The 23,367-nt window shown below is 34.2% G+C and overlaps 1 protein-coding gene across 3 annotated transcripts in view; it reads right to left on the reverse strand.

Annotated features, from left to right (window-relative positions):
• Positions 1 to 16,380: 16,380 nt before the first annotated feature.
• The window catches only part of AP3S1 (adaptor related protein complex 3 subunit sigma 1), a 104,483-nt gene continuing 97,496 nt past the window's right edge, over positions 16,381 to 23,367 (reverse strand). For 2 of the 3 annotated variants that reach the window (XM_074296859.1, XM_074297033.1), the window contains one exon: positions 16,381 to 16,991. In XM_074296859.1, coding sequence (XP_074152960.1) covers positions 16,863 to 16,991 — 129 coding nt within the window. In that variant the 3' untranslated portion in view covers positions 16,381 to 16,862. The remainder of the gene's footprint in view (positions 16,992 to 23,367) is intronic. The other variant, XM_074296945.1, reaches the window with a different exon arrangement.

A 23,367-nucleotide genomic window follows, 5' to 3' on the forward strand; every position in this document is an offset into this window, starting at 1 on the left:
CTGTCAAAATGAGGTTAATTCTTTTTGAAAGGGCATAACCTTATCTCAGTTGAGAACATCAACTGAGAGTCCCAAGTAGGGATTGCTAGATTATAGCTGCACTGAGCAGCAAGGCCAGCTTAATGAAAAACCAGTCCAGCCTCATAGTGGAACAATTAAGAGGAGTAACTCATCCAGCTTTACCTTTTGAGGAGCTACTTCATGTCCGATGCAACACAGCCTAGCAGCAGATCTGTCCATTTAGCCTTGATGTCAACCATCTGCAGAAAATTCTGTGGGGACAGTTTCTAAGAAAGGAAGGATACTGGGACCCTCAGTGTCAGTACTGACTTTTCTTTGCCAAGTGAATTCCCTATACATGTGCCTCATTATTATCGAACTTTATAGCTACTCCTTCCTCAATAAGTATGTACTGATGGATGAGTGTCCCTCCTCCCTAGTTTATGACAGGAATATTTTATAATGATTCTACTTGCTGTATCATTTGAGCAAAATGTATTGTTAAAATTTAATTGACCTGACTAATTACTAATTGGAAACATTCTGGAATATAGTCAACAAGTTATTCCTCAAACCCAGTGAGACTTCAACCTATGAGTGTGAGTTGGTGGGGAGTGAGCCTAGCATGACTACACATAGTCAGCAGGGAGTTTTATGTGACCAGAACATGTGGTTATGTGGGCATGTGGATGGGGGATTAACATTCTTGTAAAAAGTATCACGAGTGGTTGTAATGTTCTGAATGTGATTTACAACTTCAATAATACCTAGATGGCCTTTACTGTAGTTTGTCCCATAGAAGACTCTAACTCAACAGAAATAATAGTCCCTTCTAAATTATCTCTATCCTGTTGGAGATCTTCCTTATCCTGCCAGTCCTTTAAATATAAAGTGCAAAGTGTACCAAATGATGCTTCTTATAAGAATCACTTTAAGAATTGCACGTGTTTTACCTATATTGGATTGTTTGCTGTCTTGGAGGAAGGGGAAGATAGGGAGAAAAAAATTTGGAACAAGTTTTGGAAGGGTGAATGTTGAAAACTATTTTTGAATGTATTTGGGAGAAAATGGTATTTAAGAATCACTTTCTTTTTTATAACTTTTTTTTGACAATACATATGCATGAGTAATTTTTTTACAACATTATCCCTTGCACTCACAACTGTTCTGATTTTTCCCTTCCTTCCCTCCACCCCCTCTCCTAGATTTTAAATATGTTATAGTATATCCTAGATACAATATATGTGTGAAGAACCGTTCTCTTGTGCACAAGAAGAATTGGATTCAGAAGGTTAAAAATAACCTGGAAAGAAAAACAAAAATGCAAAGTTTACACTCATTTCCCAGTGTTCCTTCTCTAGGTGTAGCTAATTCTGTTCATCATTACTCAATTGGAACTGAATTAGATCTTCTCTTTGTTGTAGAAATCCATTTCCATCAGAATGCATCCTCATAGAGTATTGTTGTTGAAGTGTATAATGATCTCCTAGTTCTGCTCATTTCACTCACCATCAGTTCATGTAAGTCTCTCCAAGCCTCTCTGTATTCATCTTGCTGGTCATTTCTTACAGAACAATAATATTCCATAACATTCATATACCATAATTTACCCAACCATTCTCCAATTGATGGACATCCAATCAGTTTCCAGTTTCTAGCCACTACAAAAAGGGCTGCCACAAACATTTTCTCACATACAGGTCCCTTTCCCTTCTTTAGTATTTCCTTGGGATATAAGCCCAGTAGTAGTACTGCTGGATCAAAGGTATTCACAGTTTGATAACTTTTTGGGCATAATTCCAGATTGCTCTCCAGAATGGTTGGATTCTTTCACAACTCCACCAACAATGCATCAGTGTCCCAGTTTTCCCACATCTCCTCCAACATTCATCATTATTAGTTCTTAGCCAATCTGGCAGGTGTGTAGTGGTATCTCAGAGTTGTCTTAATTTGCATTTCTCTGATCAATAGTGATTTGGAACACCCTTTCATATGAATAGAAATAGTTTCAATTTCATCATCTGAAAATTATCTGTTCATATCCTTTGACCATTTAGCAATTGGAGAATAGGCTTGATTTCTTATAAATTAGAGTCAATTCTCTGTATATTTTGGAGATGAGGCCTTTATCAGAACCTTTAACTGTAAAAATGTTTTCCCAGTTTGTTGCTTCCCTTCTAATCTTGCTTGCATTAGTTTTGTTTGTACAAAGGCTTTTTAATTTGATGTAATCAAAATTTTCTATTTTGTGATCAATAATGATCTCCAGGTCTTCTTTGGTCACAAATTCCTTCCTCCTTCACAGGTCTGAGAGGTAAACTATCCTATGTTCCTCTAATTTATTTATGATCTCGTTCTTTATGTTTAATCATGGACCCATTTTGATCTTATCTTGGTATATGGTATTAAGTGTGGGACCACGCCTAATTTCTGCCATACTAATTTCCAGTTTTCCCAGCAGTTTTTGTCAAATACTGAATTCTTATCCCAAAAGTTGGAATCTTTGAGTTTGTCAAACACTAGATTGCTATAGCTATTGACTATTTTGTCTTGTGAACCTAACCTATTCCACTGATCAATTAATCTATTTCTTAGCCAATACCAAATTGTATTTTTCCAATTATTTAAACCTCACTTTATTTGTGTGGAAAGTGTTTTGTAATTTTGCTCATGTAATTCTTGACTTTCCTTTGATAGATAGATTCCCAAATATTTCATGCTATTGACAGTTATTTTGAATGGAATTTCTCTTTATATTTCTTGCTGTTGGATTTTGTTGGTGATGTATAAAAATGCTGAGGATTTATGTGGATTTATTTTGTATCCTGCAACTTTGCTAAAGTTGTAAATTATTTCTAATAGCTTTTTAGTAGAATCTCTGAGGTTCTCTAAGTATACAATCATATCATCTGCAAAGAGTGATAATTTGGTTTCCTCATTACCTACTCTAATTCTTTTAATCTATTTCTCAACTCTTATTGCCAAGCCTTGCATTTCTAATAAAATAGTAATGGTGATAGTGGGCAACTTTGTTTCACTCCTGATCTTACTGGGAAAGGTTCCAGTTTATCCCCATTAAATATGATGCTTACTGATGGTTTTAAATATATGCTCCTGACTATTTTAAGGAAAAGTCTATTTATTCCTATAATCTCAAGTGTTTTTATTAGGAATGGATGTTGGATTTTGTCAAATGCTTTTTCTGTATCTATTGAGATGATCATATGGTTTTTGTTAATTTGGTTATTGATATATCAATTATGCTAATAGTTTTCCTAATATTGAACCAGCCCTGCATTTCTGGTATAAATTCTACTTGGGTCATAGTGTATTATCCTGGGGATGATTTTCTGTAATTTTTTTGCTAATATTTTATTTAAGATTTTAGCATCAATATTCATTAGGCTGATTGGTCTATAGTTTTCTTTCTCTGTTTTCAACCGACCTGGTTTAGGTATCAGTATCATGTCTGTGTCATCAAAGGAATTTGGTAGGACTCCTTCAATCCCTATTTTTTGAAATAGTTTATATAACATTGGAGTTAATTGTTCTTTAAATGTTTGGTAGAATGCACATGTAAATCCATCTGGTCCTGGGGATTTTTTCTTAGGAAGTTCTTTTTCTAAGATGGGACTGTTTAACCAATTTACTTCTTCCTCTGTTAATCTGGGCAAGCTATATTTTTGAAGGTGTTCTTCCATTTCATTTCAGTTATCAAATTTATTGGCATAAAGTTGGGTAAAGTAACTCCTAATTATTGCTCTAATTTCCTCTTCATTAGTGGCAAGTTCTCCCTTTTCATTTTTAAGAGTAACAATTTGATTTTCCTCTTTCCTTTTTTAAAATCAGATTTACTAATGATTTGTCTATTTTGTTGGTTTTTTCATAGAACTAACTCTTAGTTTTATTAATTGATTCATTAGTTTTTTTTTTTTTTAACTTTCAATTTTATTAATCTCTCCTCTTATTTTTGAAATTTCAAGTTTAATATTTGACTGGGGGGTTTTGATTTGTTCCTTTTCTAGCATTTTTAGTTGCAAGCCCAATTGATTGATTTTCTCTTTATTTTATGCAAGTAGGCCTCTAGAGATATAAAATTTCCCCTTATTACAGCTTTGGCTGCATCCCACACATATTGGTATGATGTCTCATTATTGCCATTTTCTTGAGTGGAGTTATTAATTATGTCTATGATTTGCTATTTAGTTTCCAATTATTTTTTGGTCTATTTTCCCCTGGCTTTTTATTGAATGTAATTTTCATTGCATCGTGGTCTGAAAGTGATCCATTTACTATTTCTGCCTTACTGCATTTGAGTTTGAGGTTTTTATGTCCTAATATATGGTCAATTTTTGTATAGGTTCCATGAACTGCTGAGAAGAAAGTGTATTCCTTTCTGTCTCCATTTAGTTTTCTCCAAAGATCGAGCTTATCTAACTTTTCTAGTATTCTATTTACCTCTTTGAGTTCTTTCTTATTTATTTTGTGGTTTGATTTATCTAATTCTGAGAGTGCAAGGTTAAGATCTCCCACTATTGTAGTTTTGCTGTCTATTTTTTCTTGCAGCTCTCTTAATTTCTCTTTTAAGAATTTAAATGCTACACCACTTGTTGTATATATGTTTGATATTGATAGTGCTTCATTATCTATCTCTTTTAATTAGATCAGTTTTTGCTTTTGCTTGATCTGAGATCAGGATGGCTATACCTGATTTTTTTTTTACTTCACCTGAAGCATAGTAGATTCTTCTCCAACCTTTTACCTTTATTCTGTATGTATCATGGTTTCAGGTGTGTTTCCTATAAACAACATATTGTAGGATTCTGGCTTTTAATCCAGTCTGCTAACCCCTTTCTCTTTATGGGGGAGTTTACCCCATTCACACTTATGGTTAAAATTACCAATTCTGTATTACTTGCCATCTTGCTAACCCGATTATGCTCTTCTCCTTTCCTTCATCTTATTCCCCTCCCCAGTATTAAACTTGTGAGCCCCACTTCCTTCTCACAGCCCGCTCTTTTTAGTATCCCTCTCCCATTTTAAGAGTTCCTCTCCCTATCTTACCCCCTTTCCTAACAATTTCTGTATTTCCTTCTGCTTAGCTTACTCCTTCCCTTTTCACTTTTCCCCTCCCACTTTTTGATTTCTTCTATGACATTTTTGTGTATTGAGGAGCAGATCATATCCCCTTAGGGGATTCCTCTGGAAACAGTCTGTTTTTAGTCTCCTCAGGGTTTGAAGTCTGCTCTCTATCCATATAAAAGCTATCAATGGTTAGAGTCCTTTTAAATTTTTTGTTCATTTTGTCAGAGAAGAATCAAAGAAAACAAACTGATAAGAAAAACAATTGGTCTGCTTTTTGGGGGGAGTGGGGATGGGGCTGGATGGTGTCACTGGGCTTTCTCTACAGACTGTGGGGGCAGCAGTGAGGCACTAACAGGATAGAGATGGCTGCGCTGCATCTGCGCTTTTAGACTCTGAGTCTCTAAGAACACGCTGAGTCACTCTGGGTGGGGGTGGGGGTGGCCAGGTCCTGAGAGACACTAGCTTTTCCGGTTATAGTCTTTACCTCCTGTGTTTACAGCTTCTCTGCTGATCCTGGCTTGCTGCCAAGACCGAATATCCACACTGTGATAAAAATTGTTCCGCAGAAACAGCAGAGATTGCACCCCTCCCCACTCTGGTCTTTGCAGTGTGACTTGCCTTCCAAGCTCTCCTGCTTGCCCTCAGCCTGCTTCCGATTTGTTCGTCCCCGCCCCTGAGCAAAAACAGACCTTTTTGAGAGAATTTCAAGGATGTCTTCTGTTGGAATTATTTATGGGTTTTTTTCCAGTCAAACACTAATTCCGAGGCTTGTCATGACATAAATTCTAAGAGCAAAGACAGAGATTAAGTAGGTGTGTGTGTCCTCTCCACCATCTTGGCCAGAAGTCCCTTAAGAATCACTTTCAAGTTTGTCAGCAAGTTTTCTGTCTTTTTATTATTTGTCAATAAAGACTTATTAAACACTACTACCTGCCAAACACTGCTAAGTGCTAGGGATACAAATACTATTAACATAGTTCTTGTCTTTGAGCTCACAATCTAATGAGTGAGGATAACAGACAAAAGGAAATGAAGAAGGTCCTTGGTACAGGGGTAAAAGGGAGTCCAGTCTAAGGAATGCAAGCTGATAAGAAATGAAGAATTGATGATTTGGGAGCCCTTCTTAAATGAAGATTTGGGGGAGAGTTTTGCTTGTTTTTTTGCTCCACTCAAGTCCTTCAATCAGAAAAGCTGCGGGCATTTGAGACTAGTGATAAGGTTTCAGTACAAAAGTTGATGCAATCTCTCAGGATGATGAGTTACTTTTGTTGTTGTTTGCATCATGTCCAACTTCTCTTGACCTCATTTGGATTTTTCTTGGCAGAGCGACTAGAGAGGTTTGCCATTTCCTTCTTCAACTCAGGAAACTGAGGCAAATAGGATTAAGTGACATATAAAATCACTCAGCTAATAAGTATTTGAAACCACATTTGAACTCATGAGAGTCCCCAGATCTATCCACTGTGGCATCTAGCTATCCGGAGGTGACTTACAAAAACATTTAAGATTAAAACCAATTAGTTATTTGGATTTTTTTTTAAGTGATTGAATTTGTTCTGGGGAATTTGTGGAGAACTGAGGCGGTCCTAATAGAAAAGAGATAAGAAAGCATTATTTTTGTACTGCTTTGCTGATCCACAAAAAATACTTTGAATCTTTTTATAACTTGAGTAGAGGAGGCCCACATAGCATTTTCCAATTCTCCCGACATTATGGGGACACCAGCAGAGCAGATAAGCTGTCCACCATATTTTGTTCTGGTCATATGACCAGCCCATTCCCCATCCCTCCCCATCCCACCATTTATGATACTCTTTGGGAAAACTAGAGGAGAGTTTAGTTTCTATAGTTATGAAATATAAATCAGAAAAATTAAATTGAAATCTAAGAAATGGAGGCTAAGGCAAAAAAAAAAAAGGAACAAAAACTAATAAAATGAATCAGAAGTGGGGACTTAGCATAAGAAACAGAGCAATGATTAACTATACATCTAGAGAACCAGTGATGAAGTATACTACCCACTTCCTCTCCAAAAGGTGAGGGATTTAAAATGCAGAATTAGATTTTTCTTGACAAATGTATGAATTTGATTTGCCTCACAATGTTTATTTATTACGAGAGTTTTGTTTTTCTTTATTTTCAGCAGGGGGAGGTAAAATAAAAATTAATTTATAATAATAAAAATTTTAAAGCAAAAAAAAAAAAAAAGAATAAGAAACAGATTGTAAATGGAAGGGAAGATATAATTACAGACTACCTCCATAAGGAGGAGAAAAAAAGTAATGATATAATTAGGGGAATCAGACTTTCTAGGCAGGCTGTAACCTTTGTAGTACTCAGCCAATAGGGAATGGGGGAAGGACTGAAGTATGTCCAAATAAGGTGAATGCTAAGAGAAAATGTAATGATGTAATCATTACATGTCTACTGATTCCAAGTATGCCCATTCTATAGTCACCCCCTTCTGTAGTTGTGGAGCTACAGACTTTTAACTTCACCCCTCCCAAGTCCAAAGAAGTCCAAGTCCAATCTCATCATACTTTTTTACTCCAGGTCTTTTTAGTTCCTTATTTGTTATGTGCTGCATCTTTTTTTTTAAAGTTTATTTATTTTTAATACACATTGGTTTATGAATTATGTTGGGAGAGAAAAATCAGAGCAAAAGGGAAAAAAACCATAGGAGAGATTAAAAAACAAACAAACAGAAAAAAAGAAGTGAACAAAGCATGTAGTGATTTACATTCATTCTCCTTAGTTCTTTTTTTCGATGCAGATGACATTTTCTGTTCAAATCTATTGGGATTGTTTTGGAGCACTGAACCATTGAGAAGAATCAAGTCTTTCATAGTTGATTTCAAGTTTCATCTTGCTGCTACTGCACATGATGTATTCCTGATTCTGCTTGTTTCACTTAGCATCAGTTCATGTAAATCTTTCCAGGCCTTTCTAAAATCAGCTTGTTCAACATTTTTAAAAGAATGATAATATTTCATTACTTTCATGTACTACAATTTATTCAAACATTTCCCAACTGATGGTCATCCACTCCTTTTCCAATTCTATGTTACCACAAAAAGAGCTGCTACAAACATTTTTGTGCATGTAAGTCCTTTTCCCTCTTTCATGATTTCCTTGATATAGATGCAATAATAGCACTGCTGGGTCAAAGGGCATGCAGTTTTATAGTCCTTTGGGCATAGTTCCAGATTGTGCTGCAGCCTTCTCATATCCAAATAAGTCATTTCCAAATATATCACTGTCTTTTCAGAAAGCAAGTAACAAAGGTCTCTATCACCTGTCTCCATGCCATTCCATACCTGGAATACTTCCAATCCCCACCTCCTAGAATCTCTATTCCTTCAAAATACTATCAGGTACCACCTTCTACAGCTATTCTTAATCCTTCCCCAACTTCTAGTGTCTCCTTTCTTAAGCTACCTTGAATTTAACTATTTTGAACTTGTTTAATTTATTCTCTCCAGGATGTATTCTGAACTTTTCCTACCAAAGAGTCTCTTCATTCTAGAAGTTCACACAACCCTCGACTTCTCACACTGGAAATACACTCTGCCCCTATGACCCCTTTGTCTGATTGCTTGAGTCTTCCTAGAACCTCTTTTTTAAGGAAAATGTCCAGGTTCCCTACTGGGATGCCCAGCCATTCCCTTAGGAGGCACCTTCTCTCCCTCCTTTTCAGCTTCCTCTAAGTGTTATTTTCCTCTATTGGAATATAAGGTCCTTGAGGGCATTGACTTTCTTTCTGTTTATGTTTTTAATGACAGCATTTGGCACAAAGCCTTCATTCTTCTCCCAACTATGTATCTGACATTCTAAACTTCAACGCCTGCCCCACATGGATATCTTCATTAATCTCCCTTTTCCCTTACCTTTTTTTCAGTCTCTTATGTTGTGCTATCATTCCCCATTAGAATGTAAGCTCCTTAAGGGTAGGGATTGGGTTTTTTTCAGGGGAGGGGAGTTGTATTTTTGTCTCTGGTAGTATGTGATGATTAACTATGATGGATTTGGTTCTTTTTAATGATGAGGTAATTCAAAGCAATTTCAAAAGATTTGGGATGGAAAATGCCATCCACATTCAGGGAGAATTATGGAGACTAAAATGTGGACTGAAGCATAGTATTTTCACCTTTTTCTAAAGTTATTGTTGGTTGTTTGCTGGGTTTTTTTTTTTCTCATAGTTTTTTTCCCCCTTGTAGTCTAATTTTTTTTTTTGCACATGAGGAAATAGAAATATGTTTAAAAGAATTGCACATATTTAACCTATATCAGTTTGTTTGCTATCTGAGGAGGGGGAGGTAAAAGAGGAAGGGAGAAAAACACAGTTTTGCAAACATGATTGTTGAAAACTACCTTTACATGTATTTGGAAAAATATTATTTAAAAAAAGATTGTTTTTCCTATTCAAGGAGTGGCTTAGCTAAATCTGAAGAGGTCAATCACTAGTAGGTTGGCATGTGATGAAAAGACAAATCTTTGAAGTATTTTAAGTAGTCATCTAAAATGAGGATTGATGTGCTAATACAGAGACCTCATATCAAAAAGAGCTGAGTTCAAGTCTGGTCCTTGATAAAAACTGACAATTTCTCTGTCAGGCAACTCCCTAGAATCATAAATTGAAACTAACCTCGTGAAGAAAATTAAAATCAAAAAATTCTTCTAAGGATTCATGAATAATAGTATAACTAGGCATGGATTGTATAATGTATAGACAATATGCCAAAGCCCTGAATTCAAATTTTTGCCTGGGACAAACCTAGCAGCTGTGTAACCTGGGACAAGCCATTTAATTTCATCAGTTCCAGTTTCTTAACTACAAAATGAGGATAATGGTAGTATTTATATAACAGGATTATTTGAACATGGAATGCTGGCATGTAAAGTGTTTTGTAAACCTTAAGATTTTCTATACACAGTATCTACTATTACTAAAAATTTTGTTTTATGATGGACACATAGTAAAATGACTTAGTATATCTATATATGTATCTATAGATATAGATATATAAATATATATCTATATCTATATCTATCTATCTTTCTATCTATCTATCTATCTATCTATCTATCTATCTATCTATCTATCTATCTATATGAGATGCAATGATGAGAGAAATTTTAGGATTTGACCATCAATTCAATTTGCTCTGTAACTTGTTTCCTCAGAGAAAGAATGGTTAATGAAGACAGAGAAAGCTATATCAATACAAGCCATTGATATCTAAAATGAAAGGTTTTGAGCCCTATACCACCATCAGGCGAAAAAATTGCACCACTCACTGAAACAAAGTTGTCAGGAAGCGATAGCCAAGTGTTAGTTTTTAGACAAAACTTAAAGGGAATATTCAGCAAAGAGAGAGGTAAGGCTTTTTGTTTACGCAATTACATTTGGTTATTATAGTTGATCCTTCATTTTCAAAGAGGACCAATATTATAGGTGACATCTTGACTCAGAGATGAATTAGATTTAAGTCAGACAGAATTACACAAAGTCATCAGCCTCACTCTTGTAGTCATGTACCAAAGAGGTAATAATTAAAATTTTAGGTCTGGATAAGATTTCAGAGAAAGTAAGTGTAGAGAAAAGCAGAAGGAAGAACTAAGCCTTAGAACAAGCCAGGATTTAGAGAAGAGGAAAGCTTTAGAATTGATACTACCCATTACAAATCTAACCAATTTCTTTAATCTTCTAAAATCATATACTTGTTACATGATCAGCCATTGAAATAAAATCCTTAGATGTTTAACCAATTTAAGTCAGTTTTAAAATTAGTTTAAAATAATAATAAATTAATAATGGCCAGGAAGAAAATTGTGTAAGCTTAAATATATCTATCTGTCTGTATCCATCTTACAAAAGACTTCAATAGCCAAGGAAAAAAAAGCTTAACATGAAGGGAAAGAGAGGGGAACAAGTTTGGGTTTTTTGGTGGTGGTTTTGTTTTTAGGTAAGCAATATCAATGAAAAACTATATACTTAATGGAAAAATTCCTCTTTAGAGAAAGAAAAATGGAGAACACTAATCAAAGACTCAATCAGCCAGTATTCTTCTTTTTCATATTAACAAGCAAGGTTAATCAGAAACAGAAAAATGTGACTCAGATAACAGCATGATTCCAAAATTCTTCATTGTTTTAGGTTCTTCCTGCTGAACCACTACATTATCAATTAAGTCCACACTGCAATTTAGTAAGGTTATTAAAGTTGAATAAAGTATGAAATACAAAGCAAATAAAGACTCCTTTTATAAATAATAAAATGTCAGATCCTGCAAAACTGACCCAAAGTCAAAGAGATCCTTACAATACAGTTCTTAAAATTCCCAGTAATAAATCTTAGTTTGCTATTGGAGTTTCTACATTATTTTTCATTGGTTCTTCTTTCAGCAGGCCTTCTCTTAACACAATTAAGAGAAAGGCACCAGAAATGGTGATATGAAATAAATTTGGGAGAGCATAAGTATAAAAGATAGTATAAAATAATATTGATCTGAATAAGCAACTTGCTTTAGAGGACACAACTTTTAAAGTCTCATAGGAGCAGAGTTGAATAAGGGGAGGCGACAAGAAGGATTGGGAAAAGATCAGGGAGGGATTAAGAAAGAGGTAGGTGTGGCCAACCAGGAGGTCCCCTCCTTCCCTCCTATATTTCCAATCCACCACTTCAATGGGATTATCACTTTTTATTATGGACAGGGCATGCCTTAAGCCAGTCCCCTAGTAGTTACTTTGAGACTGAAACAAAATGAGACACGAATAAGTCATTTCAACAATTGACAAAAGATTTATTTAGCCACAAGAACATACTCAGAGACATCCACGTTAATTCAGCTGAGTGAAACTTCTCTGGCTGAGGTGTCCAATAGGATCTCACAGCCAAGCATCTGAATGTGGCTGGAACTCTAAACAATTCTTTTTGCTTGGTTGACTAGGAAGTGATTTTAACAGCCTGAGACTTAAGTCTTCTGAGTCAATCAAATCTCAGGAATGGTTTCCATACATTGTAAGGAAAAAAACTAGCTTAATTTGCACAAGAGAGAGATTAGGTTATTGCACTCTCTTTTCCTCCAAAGTGAAACACAGATGAAGATTTGACTGAGGAGCAGTTAGGGAGGAGAAATGAGAGATTACAAAAACGGAGAAAGGAAGGAATCCCCAAGAGAAGGTGATCAAGTGCTAAATGCTAGAGAGAGATCAATAAAGTTGAGCACTGATCAAGGGTATTATATTTTACATGAAGAGATCATTAATAACTCTGAAGAGGGTGGTTTGAGTTTAGTGCTGATGTTAGTGATGTGGGTTGAGGTCCTTTTAAGATTCCTTTCTGATTCCCAACCCCCGAATGGCTGAAAAAGCTAGCACCTTTGATTCAAAAATCCTGGTCAAAAGCACCCTTTTGAATTCCAATGATATCAGGGCTTTCCCAGCCCCCACCAGATCTGAGCTAATTTGGGCTTTCCCAGCCCCCTACTATCTGCTCAAGTTCCCCAACCCCCACAAACAGCTTCCTCCTTATCTAAAAACCCATTGAATACTATTCAATTCTAACCTTGGCCAAAACCCACCAGGAGCCTGGGATTCCACCCACCTTCAAGATCACCAAGAGCCTCCATTATAAAAAGAGTGAACCCTGGAGCCCACTCTTTGCAGGAGCCCAAACATGGCATTCTTACATCAGCCATGCCAAGGATTCCTGTCCACCCGGCGACCAGCTCTGGCCCTGGCATCTTTCTACTTTTACCCTTACTTCCAAACCCCTACAATAAACCTTTTTTAATCAATCTAGGTTTTCGGGCCTGTAAATTCCTTAACAGGAGACTCTGCGCCGTCACTAGACTGCATTTAACTATGTATCCTTGCGCCGAACCAAAAGAGGTTACCCCTTACCTAATTCTCATCATTAGCAGCTATATGGAGGACTGCTAAGAGGACTTAGAAAAATGAGAGGAGAAGAAATGGAGAGGTACCAAGTATGGTGGGCTTTTTCAAGTTTAAATGCAAAAGGAAGGGGAGCCTGAGGATAACAGCTACAGTGAATTTAATAGACTCCACAACTGCTGACCAATACCACCAGTAGTATGAATGAGAGTCTCTCAGAGGTCTTGGAGGTAGCAGCAGTCCACACTCCCAGACCAGAGGTCTTACTTACTTCTCACCCAGCCCAGCAATCAAAGCCACTGTCCCCAATAGCCATACAACTGCCCCACAAAGGGCCCTGAGCAAGAGACAAAAGGCAGTATCCTCCAGGGGTCAGATCATCACCATCCAGACTACCATCTCTCCACAGGCTTTGGTAGGGATAGTTTAGGACCCTGAACCAAGGCACCTTTGGAATAGCAATGCTTTTAGCCCAATGCCCATATCCATGATCCTAGAAAACAACCTTCTTAGAGATGCAGGCTGGAAAATACTGCTGCTGGTGCTATAAACACAGCTACCAAAGACCTAGGAGAGAAAACTCTTGACACCAGAGTCCTTGATGCTGTCAAATGTCTTAACATCAGAAACAGGCAATTTTACTAGTGGAAATGACATTAAAGAAAAGACATTAATGTATGACTTGATGTTGTACCTTAAGGACCATAGAACCTTTCTGACTGGCAGCTGAAACTTTCCACGTGTTAAAAGTAAATTCTTTGAGAGCAGGGATTATCTTGAATATTTGTAGACCCAGAATTTAGCAGTGCTTTGCATATAGTGACCATTTTAATAAATGCTTTGTTCATTACCTTAGTGAGAGTCTTGAGCTGTTTTTGTTTTTGATGGCAAGACTTGTTTGTTTGCAAATAGTAGAGAAGTAATTGGTAGAAGGAACTGAGCATGCAATCTTCTGGAAGACAGAAGCATGACACCTGTAGGAGGACTGGCCTTGGCAAACAGAAGGGCTATTTCAGCCAGTGGAGTGAAGGAAGACATTTTGTGAAATGATATGAGATGAGACGAGAAGAGAAGGAAAGGGTTTTGAATGGCCTCAATTTGGGGGGAGGGAGGTTGGAGTATGAAGATTATTGTTGTGATCTTGGATATCTTGAATTAGCCCGAGTCAGGATAAGCAAAAGTCTTTATTCTTGGTCGTTGCCATCAGGGGATTAGATATAGAAATCTCCACCCCTCCTTCCTTTCTCTCCACCACCAAAGAATGATCCTGCTTCTCCTATTTCACCCTCTGATCTCTCCTACCTTCTCTGTCCACACCCACAGATCAAACTAGCACAGAGTTGAGTATGGTCATCCTTCAAACATATTAATAGAAAACTGTTCAATTGGTAATTAGCCTTAAGTGCTAGGTTATCTAGGTTAAGTGCATCTGCTCAGAGTTTTAGCCCTTTACAGATTGTGACCTAGTAAAGGAATTTCAGAGTAAAACTGTTTCATTAAAGCAAAAAACAAGATTACTATCAAAATCCCACTGTTTATTTCAAATATTGTAGGAGTGGAATCCTTCCCAGTATTTTATTTCATTCTTTTGCTTACAAAAGTGAATCCACTTAGCTGAAGGGAAAAACTCAAAAACAATTATACATCTCCCATTTTCCCCTAGTCTCCTGTGGTTCATATGCACACATCTAGCCTTATATGTGATTCAATGAAATACTACCATTGCTGCTCCAAAGTCCAAGGGCTGACTTCTCTTGGGAATTTGTCTTATCCTACTGGGATGAGATGGTCTTAAACCTAGGAGCCTCTTCTTTTCTAGAATATATAAGATCTTATAACTGGCTGGGTTACATTAATTATTCTTATCATAGAAAATGTACTTTACCAGGTATTTGTCAATATATGGCTCCTTATTTTGTGTTGTACTATGAACACTCTTACTTTTTTCTTCTACAGCCTTCACTGCACTTTTTTCCCTGTCCACTGTCCCCAAAAATCTATAAAATAATTTTTGGTAGTTATATTGTTATGATACCAAATAATTATAAATTAATCTAGGTAGAATTGTCATTTTTATCATATTAGCTCAGCCCACTCATTTATCAATTAATATTTCTCCAACTGTTTAGATCAGATTTATTTGTGTGAAAAGTGTTTTATAATCGTGTTTATATGGTTCCTGGGTTCATCTTGGCAGGTAGACTCCCAAGTATTTTATACTGTTTGCACTTACTTTAAATGAAATTTCTTTTTCTATCTCTTCCTTGTTGATCATATATAGAAAAGTTGATTTATGTTGGTTTATTTCATATCCCATAACTTTGTTGAATTTGCTAATTGTTTCAATTACTTTGATTCTCTGGGATTCTCTAAATATACCATCACATAATCTGCAGAGTGACAGTTTTATTTCCTCATTGTCTATTCTAATTCCTTCCATTTTGTTTTCTTCTCTTATTGCTATAGCTAGCATTTCTAGTACAATACTGAATAGTGCTAAATAATAAATCATGCTTCACTGATCTTATTGGAAAGACTACTAATTTGTCTCCCATTACAGAAAATGCTCACTGATGGTTTTAGATATTATTTATCATTTTAAGGCAAGTTACATTTATTCTTATGATTTTTTTAATAGGAATGAGTCAAAAGCATTTGTTGAGATGATCAGATGTGGTTTTTTGTTTTTGTTACTTACATAGACAATTATGCTGATAGCTTTCCTAATATTAAACCAGCCCTGCATATCTGGTATAAATTCTACTTAGTAATATTGTATAATCTTTGTTATATATTGTTTTTTTTCCTTCTCCTAGTTTTGATTCAAAATTCTTTTTTTTTAAATTCTCACATAAAGAAGTTGGTCTGTAGTTTTCTTGCTCTTCCTTATTTAGATATCAGTAGCACATGTGCTCACACCACATTCTGCAGATAATTACGTTATCCTTCTCTTTGACATGTTTCATTATCTTTCTTTTGGCTGGTGCTCTATCCATTCACCAGCTGGCTGCCCCCAAATTAAGCATTTTGAAATTAATTTCCCTCATCTGAACAAGAAGTAAATCAAAAGTGAGATGGTTTCAAATATAGTGTGTAAAATTAACCTTAATCTTACAATTTTCTCTCTGAAATGTAAAAGGATGAGATTTTGGTTAACATAGGGCAATATATACTCTATATTAAAGAGTATACTCTATATGAAAGAGTATATTCTATTCTTGAACAATGTAAAATAGCTCAGTGGATTCCTTACTAGAGTTTTCAAATATTTGCAATTTTGGTAGCAATCAATATCACATCAATTTATTTTATAACAATGATAAAATGTAATTTTGCTGAGCAACAAGAAAACATGATTGCCAAATGAGATTTCAAACAAAGAAATAGATGCTTTAGAAATCCAGTTCATTTATAGTTTATTTTTTTTTAAAAAAAGAACAGAATATTTTCATGCAACACATATGTAGTTTTTAAATAATCATGACAAATGGCAGGAGGAGTTAAGGAATGCTGCACTCATAGAATTCCATGAAATATACAAAATGCCCCAATATTTTGGGTTCTACATAATAAAGGAATACTTTAAACACATTGTTAAAATACTGTAGCAACCAAGATGACACACCTCATGAGAGCATAGGAATGTAATTTAGAAAAAAAAAAAAAAAAATCACACAGGAACTATTCATTTCCTTAAAAATCACTGAGCCAAGACAAATGCAATATTCATCTTTATATACTGATTTTATACACAATTCTATACAATACCTTTTCTTAAATCAATCCAACAGCAAAAATTAAGACTCTTTTTTTTGGTAAACAATTGCATGGTAAACCTAGATGATTTTTTCCCTCCTGGATTTTACCTGGGAGTAGCCTTTTTATTTAAAAGAGGGCAGGTTTGGCACTTTTATACTGATGTCACCAATGTTAATATTTCTTGGGATCTCAGGAAGATTCATATTCTTTACAGCTGATACTGCACGGGCTGGAGCTCCTGCTAAGCCAGCCTGTATATAGAGGTAAATAAAAGAAGAAAAAGAAAAAAAAAAAAAGAAAAGAAAAAAAAAAAAAAAAGAAAATGTCCAACTCAGGTATAATTCATCACAAAACTGGTGTACACAATGGAAGACAGTGACAAGGTATTTCAAATAACAAGATTAAAAGACCAGATGGTAGTTTTGGTTTGTATGGGATGAGTTACTTTAAAGTACTAAACTAGAGAAAACAATTCACACATTTTAAAATATAGTGAATTACATGCAATGGTAACTGAATATAAATGAAAAGAGAAAGGGGAAAATCTAAAGTATATGTTAACTGATAAATACTAGTGAGAGATTTTAAAGCAGAATTAAACATAGCCTAAATCACATTACTTCTTATCATTATAGATAAGGTCATTCATTTTAGTCACCTGGGTATGTTAAGTTAGCCAAGAATTTTGTCTATACAATTACTTTGATCTAATGGGTATATTATAACATATCACTATTTACTACCCAACTTCTATAATGAAATCTTCAGAATCATGAGGAAAGACATAGCAGTGTCCCATCTCTGATATGGGTGTGTGCATATGTTTGTGTATGCATGTGTATATATAAAATACACATATGTGCATGTATGTATTATGTATACACATGCATACTGACAGGCAGGAAATATGATTTTGGACATGTAACTTTTCTAAAATGACAAGCTGCAGACAGAGTCTTGCATTGGGAGAGGCAGTGTTCTCACCAAGGAGTTTCCTATGGCAGGAAAATTCCCCAGTCTTGTCCCTAATCCTTTCAAATGTGAGACACAGTAAGGTCTCATAGAAAGTTGTATTTAGTTACTGTTTTTCTAAGTTTTTACTATAAAAGTATGAGCAATCAACGTGTTTTATGTGACAGTGTCAAAACTGAAATCTTGATCATGCTTATGTATGACACTGATTTGTAAAATTAAATCTCTAAACCATTTCAAAATAATTAAATTCTGAAATTTATTTTCTAAAATTGGAAGGATCTGTCCAAGTTTGTATAGAGAAGCTCCAATGCTTTCCAATTAATCCTTTCACAAATTACTTTAATCTGAAAAGAGTTGTGCCTGAATATATTTTCTTAGTCATCAGGCAAAAGGATAATCTGTAATCCCTGAGACTATAAAAACAAAAACAAAAAAATTTAGACATTATAGGATGCAAAGATTCAACACATAAGTTCACTTTAAAAAGCATAGGTCCAGAGGCAGAGTCACCTAAATGAAAGACTTCATTAGTAGTTCCTTCATAAATGTGCTCATGATAATTTCAGTTTGATTTTTTTTTTTTTTTTCAGTGCAGAGCACTACTGGTCAATAGAAGGATAGGTAAATGAATGAAAACATATGCAAAATTCTTTGCTCTCATCATATCAAGTATATATATATATACACACACACACATATATATGTGTATATATATATATATATATATATGTATATATATATATATATATATATATATATATTTTTTTTTTTTTTTTTTTGCTGAGGCAATTAGAGTTAAATGACTTGCCCAGGGTCACACAGGTAGGAAGTGTTAAGTATCTGAGACCAGATTTAAACTCAAGTTTTCCTGACTTCAGGGCTGGTGCTCTATCCACTGTGCCACCTAGCTGCCCCTATATATTTTAAAATAAGTTATTAGTATAAGAGAAACATGAAAAGAATATCTATTTTCCCTTAAAAATTAAGTTTGGAAGTTTACTTTGTTGACCAATATTTTTTGAAAAGTGCTTTTAATTAAAATGAAAAATTTGAATTTGGCATCAATTTGCATGAAAGCTGATGAAAGCAACAACAAAAAAAGAAACATCCATCAAATTTTCCAGTAGTGCAATGAAAAATATAGATAGGAAATGCCAACTATAATGTCAATTTTATAGAAATACATAATTTAAAGTCCCTTTAAATAGTCTATTAAGAGCTTGAACAGCAATAGAGAAATTGTCCTATGAATCTAATCCTCTCTTAAAGATATTTCATCTGAAAAAATCTTGACCAACACAAAATAGGAAGGTGTAAGGTATTTTCTGAATAAAGGATGAAATCACTATTAAGAAATGAAAAAAAGTAATGGATTATCCATTTTAAAATGAAAATAATAGGAAGACCAGCAAAATATCATCAATGATAAATGGCCCACCTAAACGACCATGGGTGAGATTTTAAACAGAAAGATCATCTGGATGACATGGATGAAAACCCTCTAATCCCAATTAAGGGAATATTTGGGTTGAGGCATTCAATTATCTTAATGTAAGTTAATTGTTTTTGTTAATGAATAACTAAAAACTGAAAGAAAACTATGCATTTTACCTACCTGAAGCTATCCTTTTTATATTGATTACTGTACTTTCTCCCGCCCCCAAGACAGTGGAAACACAAATGAACGTTGTTTAGCATACTACATTTTACACGGAGACACTCTTTTTAGTTCATCTTCCATCTAGCACAGTTTAGATGGTTTCAGTTAAAAGAGATCCCAGAATAAGAGCTGATATAACTTCTTTTCAGACTTCCTTTTTTTTTTTTTTTTTTTTTTTTTTTTGTGACGGGAAGTATGTTGATTGCAAAGGGAGATGCAGTTTATTTTACAAAACTGTACAGACTTCCTGGAACTATGATCCTTTTTCCAAGCTGAAAAAAATCTGTAACTTTTCAAATTGCCATGCTGATTTCCCATAGCATTCTGTAATAACAGTTTTCCATGTTCTCAAATTCTCAGCAGTTCTCAGGACTGAGTTGTATAATATTCCAACAAAAGAAGAACAATCTTAATTTTAAAAAGCTAATAATTTTTTTTTAAAGTTTAGACACTAATGTAATAGTGAATCTCTAAAAAAAAAAATGTTACCTGTAGAATATTTTTATTGGATAGTATGCTCCAATTTTTATAAACTATAAAGCAATTCCTTCAACATTAAAATAAATGGTTATCAAGCTTTCAAGAATTTAAATCTGAATTTTGGCAAATCATAGGTGAGTACTAAATTATATTCCTGTAATTTGCATGAAATTGTTTCTTTGCAAACATGGTCTCAAAGATGATATCTTGCTAATGACTGCTGTTAGCTGCTAATGAGGATGTAATCAATTCAATATAATTAATTTCAAATAACATAGTTATGTCATACATAGCCCTCAATATGCAAAACTGCTAAAAAAGTTATGAATCCCAAGGAACTATAATCCTTCTAAACATAAGCAACAAGCCCATAAACATGCAGAGGATGATAACTACTTAAAACACACAAATGAATTAACAGAATACAAATTATTTCTCAAGTATGTTCAATATTTTTGTAATATTCAATATAAAATCAAACAGTATAAAGGATTAAAGGAATCAAATTAAAATTGTTCACCCCACTTATTACTAATTGAATTAGCTTTACTGGCAAGTGGGGGAGAGAATAAAAATATGGGAAAAAATTCTATGGTGACAAAAATTATTCTAAGGCAGCCAGTATTTTTAGCCAGGTTCTTAAATAAACTATTGGTAATCATACATGTATGTAAATGTAAATATAGATCCATAAAATCTTAATTTACAAAAGAATATCATTCGCATGAGACAAGAAATGATGAAATAAAATTTTCTTTTAGTTTCCTATTAAAAGTGAAAAAAAAATGGATCATAGGATCATTGATCTAGAGTACTGGTTCTCAAAATATGGTCTAGAGAATCCTAGAAAGTCTCTGAAATTCTTTCTTTAATTCACATAAACAAAAACTCTTTGGGCAGAGCCTCCTCAAGAGGAAGGAGCCTTGGGAACTCTTTAACAATTCACTGAATCCAAGTAAAAGAAATATGCTAAATAAAAAATAATATAATTTAATAAAATAGAAATTTAAAATAATTTTCACTGTTATCAGAATAATTTTCTTCCAGAAGATCTTATTGATGCACAAAGGCAATTAACATGTAAAAACAAAACAATACAAAACGAAAAACCCACACCCAATCTTTTTTTAGAACATTAAAAATTTTTAAGAATCAAACAGGATTTGTCTATTTTAAAATAGCTGATGGAAATTAGGCTTGCCTCTAACAATACAAGTTAGCATTCAAAATATATTCAAGAATATTCAAAATATATTCAAGAAAATATAATTTATGTGAAATACAATAATGGAGAATGAGAAAGTACTGGAGAAATAACTTGTTTCCATCCATATTGTACTTGAGTATTGCTAAGGCTGGCATACTTTACCATTTCCACTTCCCAAAATAAATATATGAATTTGAAGCAATAAGATTATGAATTGAATGAAAGAATGATGTATAGGATATAAAAGGATGACCACGTTTTCTCTCCCATGAGATTAAATAAAGGAACAGAATTAAGAGAAAGAAAACAAAATGAAGTCTGCAAGTATATCAAAATGAGGCCAAACAGATAGAAGACTTATACAGACATACTCTTGGAAATTTCAAGCACCTGAATCACAAAGATAGTAATGGATGGGTATGATTTGTTTTTGGTTTTGTTTTTAAAGTGCCAGACCCAAAAATAAACAGAATATGTGCAAGCATAACTTAAAAAGCAGCATTACTAAGATTTCAAAGATCCTGCAAGTCCCCTTTCCTTATGCAATAAATAGGAATTATTTACTGGAAAGGAAAGAAAGAGTGGTACATTATATATTTTTTAAAATAGTAAAATATTTTCTTACCATCTTAAAAATTTTCTTCCAACTTGAAAATATTGCATAAAAAAGATGGTAGTTGCAAATATTTTATATATTTAAAAATTTTTTCTCCACCTTTCTAAATAAATTCTGGTAATATGATATCATATCATAATTCTGATTTAAAAGACTGGCATGGGAAATACCAGCCTTATCAAACATACTATTATATGGTTTCAGACCCCAAATCATTAACAAAATATCTGCAGATTTTGAAAACATATTTTTAAGCAAGGTGAACATTTGCAATATCTTTGCTTTTGAATATGAATTACCCATTGAATTAATGAATTCCAAGGAACAGGAAGCAGCCTAGAAACCCAGAAGCTCTGATCCTAGGTCAGTGGAATGCTCTTTGGGGCCAGTGCTTAAGATTTCACCTATAAACATTCACATTAGAATTAATAACTTTCTTCAAATTTTTACTGAAAAATTAGCCTAATGATCTCTGTTACTATACAGTGTAATATAAATGCTAAATATAATTTATTTTCAGGGTGTCCCAAAACTTTTAGAGCAATTGTAAGAGTTAGCATTTTAAATTGCATTGAGTTTTGAGACATCCTGTATAAAATTCGATTTTTTTTTTAAGTGAAACTGCCAAATAAGCAGTGATTTTGTAAAGACCATACTGTCCTTCTTTGTGGATACCTATAAAGGATTGGCTAGTACAAAACAAGACATCTCTTGGACTCATGCTCCATTATTTATGTTGTTTGGATATTAGAAGTAGGAATTTAGTAGGAATACCCATTTGAAATGGCAGAAATCTCTATCATACAGGAATGATATAGTAAAAAGAATACTACACTCAGAGTAGAGAAGATTTGGTTCTGAGTGATTACTGTGTCACTGACTGTATGAATTTAGACAAGGCAGAATCTCTCTGAACTTCAATTTGCTAGTCAGTAAAACAAAGTTAGGATAAGGATATTTGTACTACTTTTATCTCACAGTGCGATGAAAACACTATAAACTACAAAAATGTGAATTAGTATCACCACCAAATAACTAAAAATTTTGAAGGGTTTCTAACTCTTGACATTTTTAAATAAGCTTTTAATATGAATTTATTCATAACTGTTAAGACTTTCAGGTTTGAAAACTATTTAGAAAAAATGCTGTACTGTTCACCTGCCATCTACCCTAAAACTTCTCTGCTTCTTGTTTCACACACAAGAACCCAAAGGACTGGTTTCTATTTTCTGATTTATTAACTTCCAAATTCAGCAAGATATTTTTTTTTAAACAATGAAATGCCTGATTTGGAGACTGAGAAATGAAAATGTCTGTGACAAGTAAATTATTAGACTGGTTCTGCCATATAATGCCTTTCCCCCAAGTCCCCAAACATTTACACACAAATTAGATTGTCATTATACAGATGTGCCAGTTAAATGACAATGTTAAAAAAAATTAAACTGTTTCATTCTACAACACAGGCAGACAAAACAGAACATGACAACAACGATGTGCTAGTAAAATATACTAAGTCCAATAAAAAATGAGGGAACTACAAGAAGGAACTAGCATGAAAAATAGGCTACAGGGACTGGTATGGGTTCATTAACATAAAGAATTTTTGAGTCTGGCCTAAATAATTTATTGCCTTTTGACATCATTTTGCTTTCCCTTTGTTAAAAGCACATTTTTCTCAAAGTCAGC

This window comes from Sminthopsis crassicaudata, chromosome 1, assembly GCF_048593235.1.
Source record: "Sminthopsis crassicaudata isolate SCR6 chromosome 1, ASM4859323v1, whole genome shotgun sequence".
Taxonomy (NCBI): Eukaryota; Metazoa; Chordata; class Mammalia; order Dasyuromorphia; family Dasyuridae; genus Sminthopsis; species Sminthopsis crassicaudata.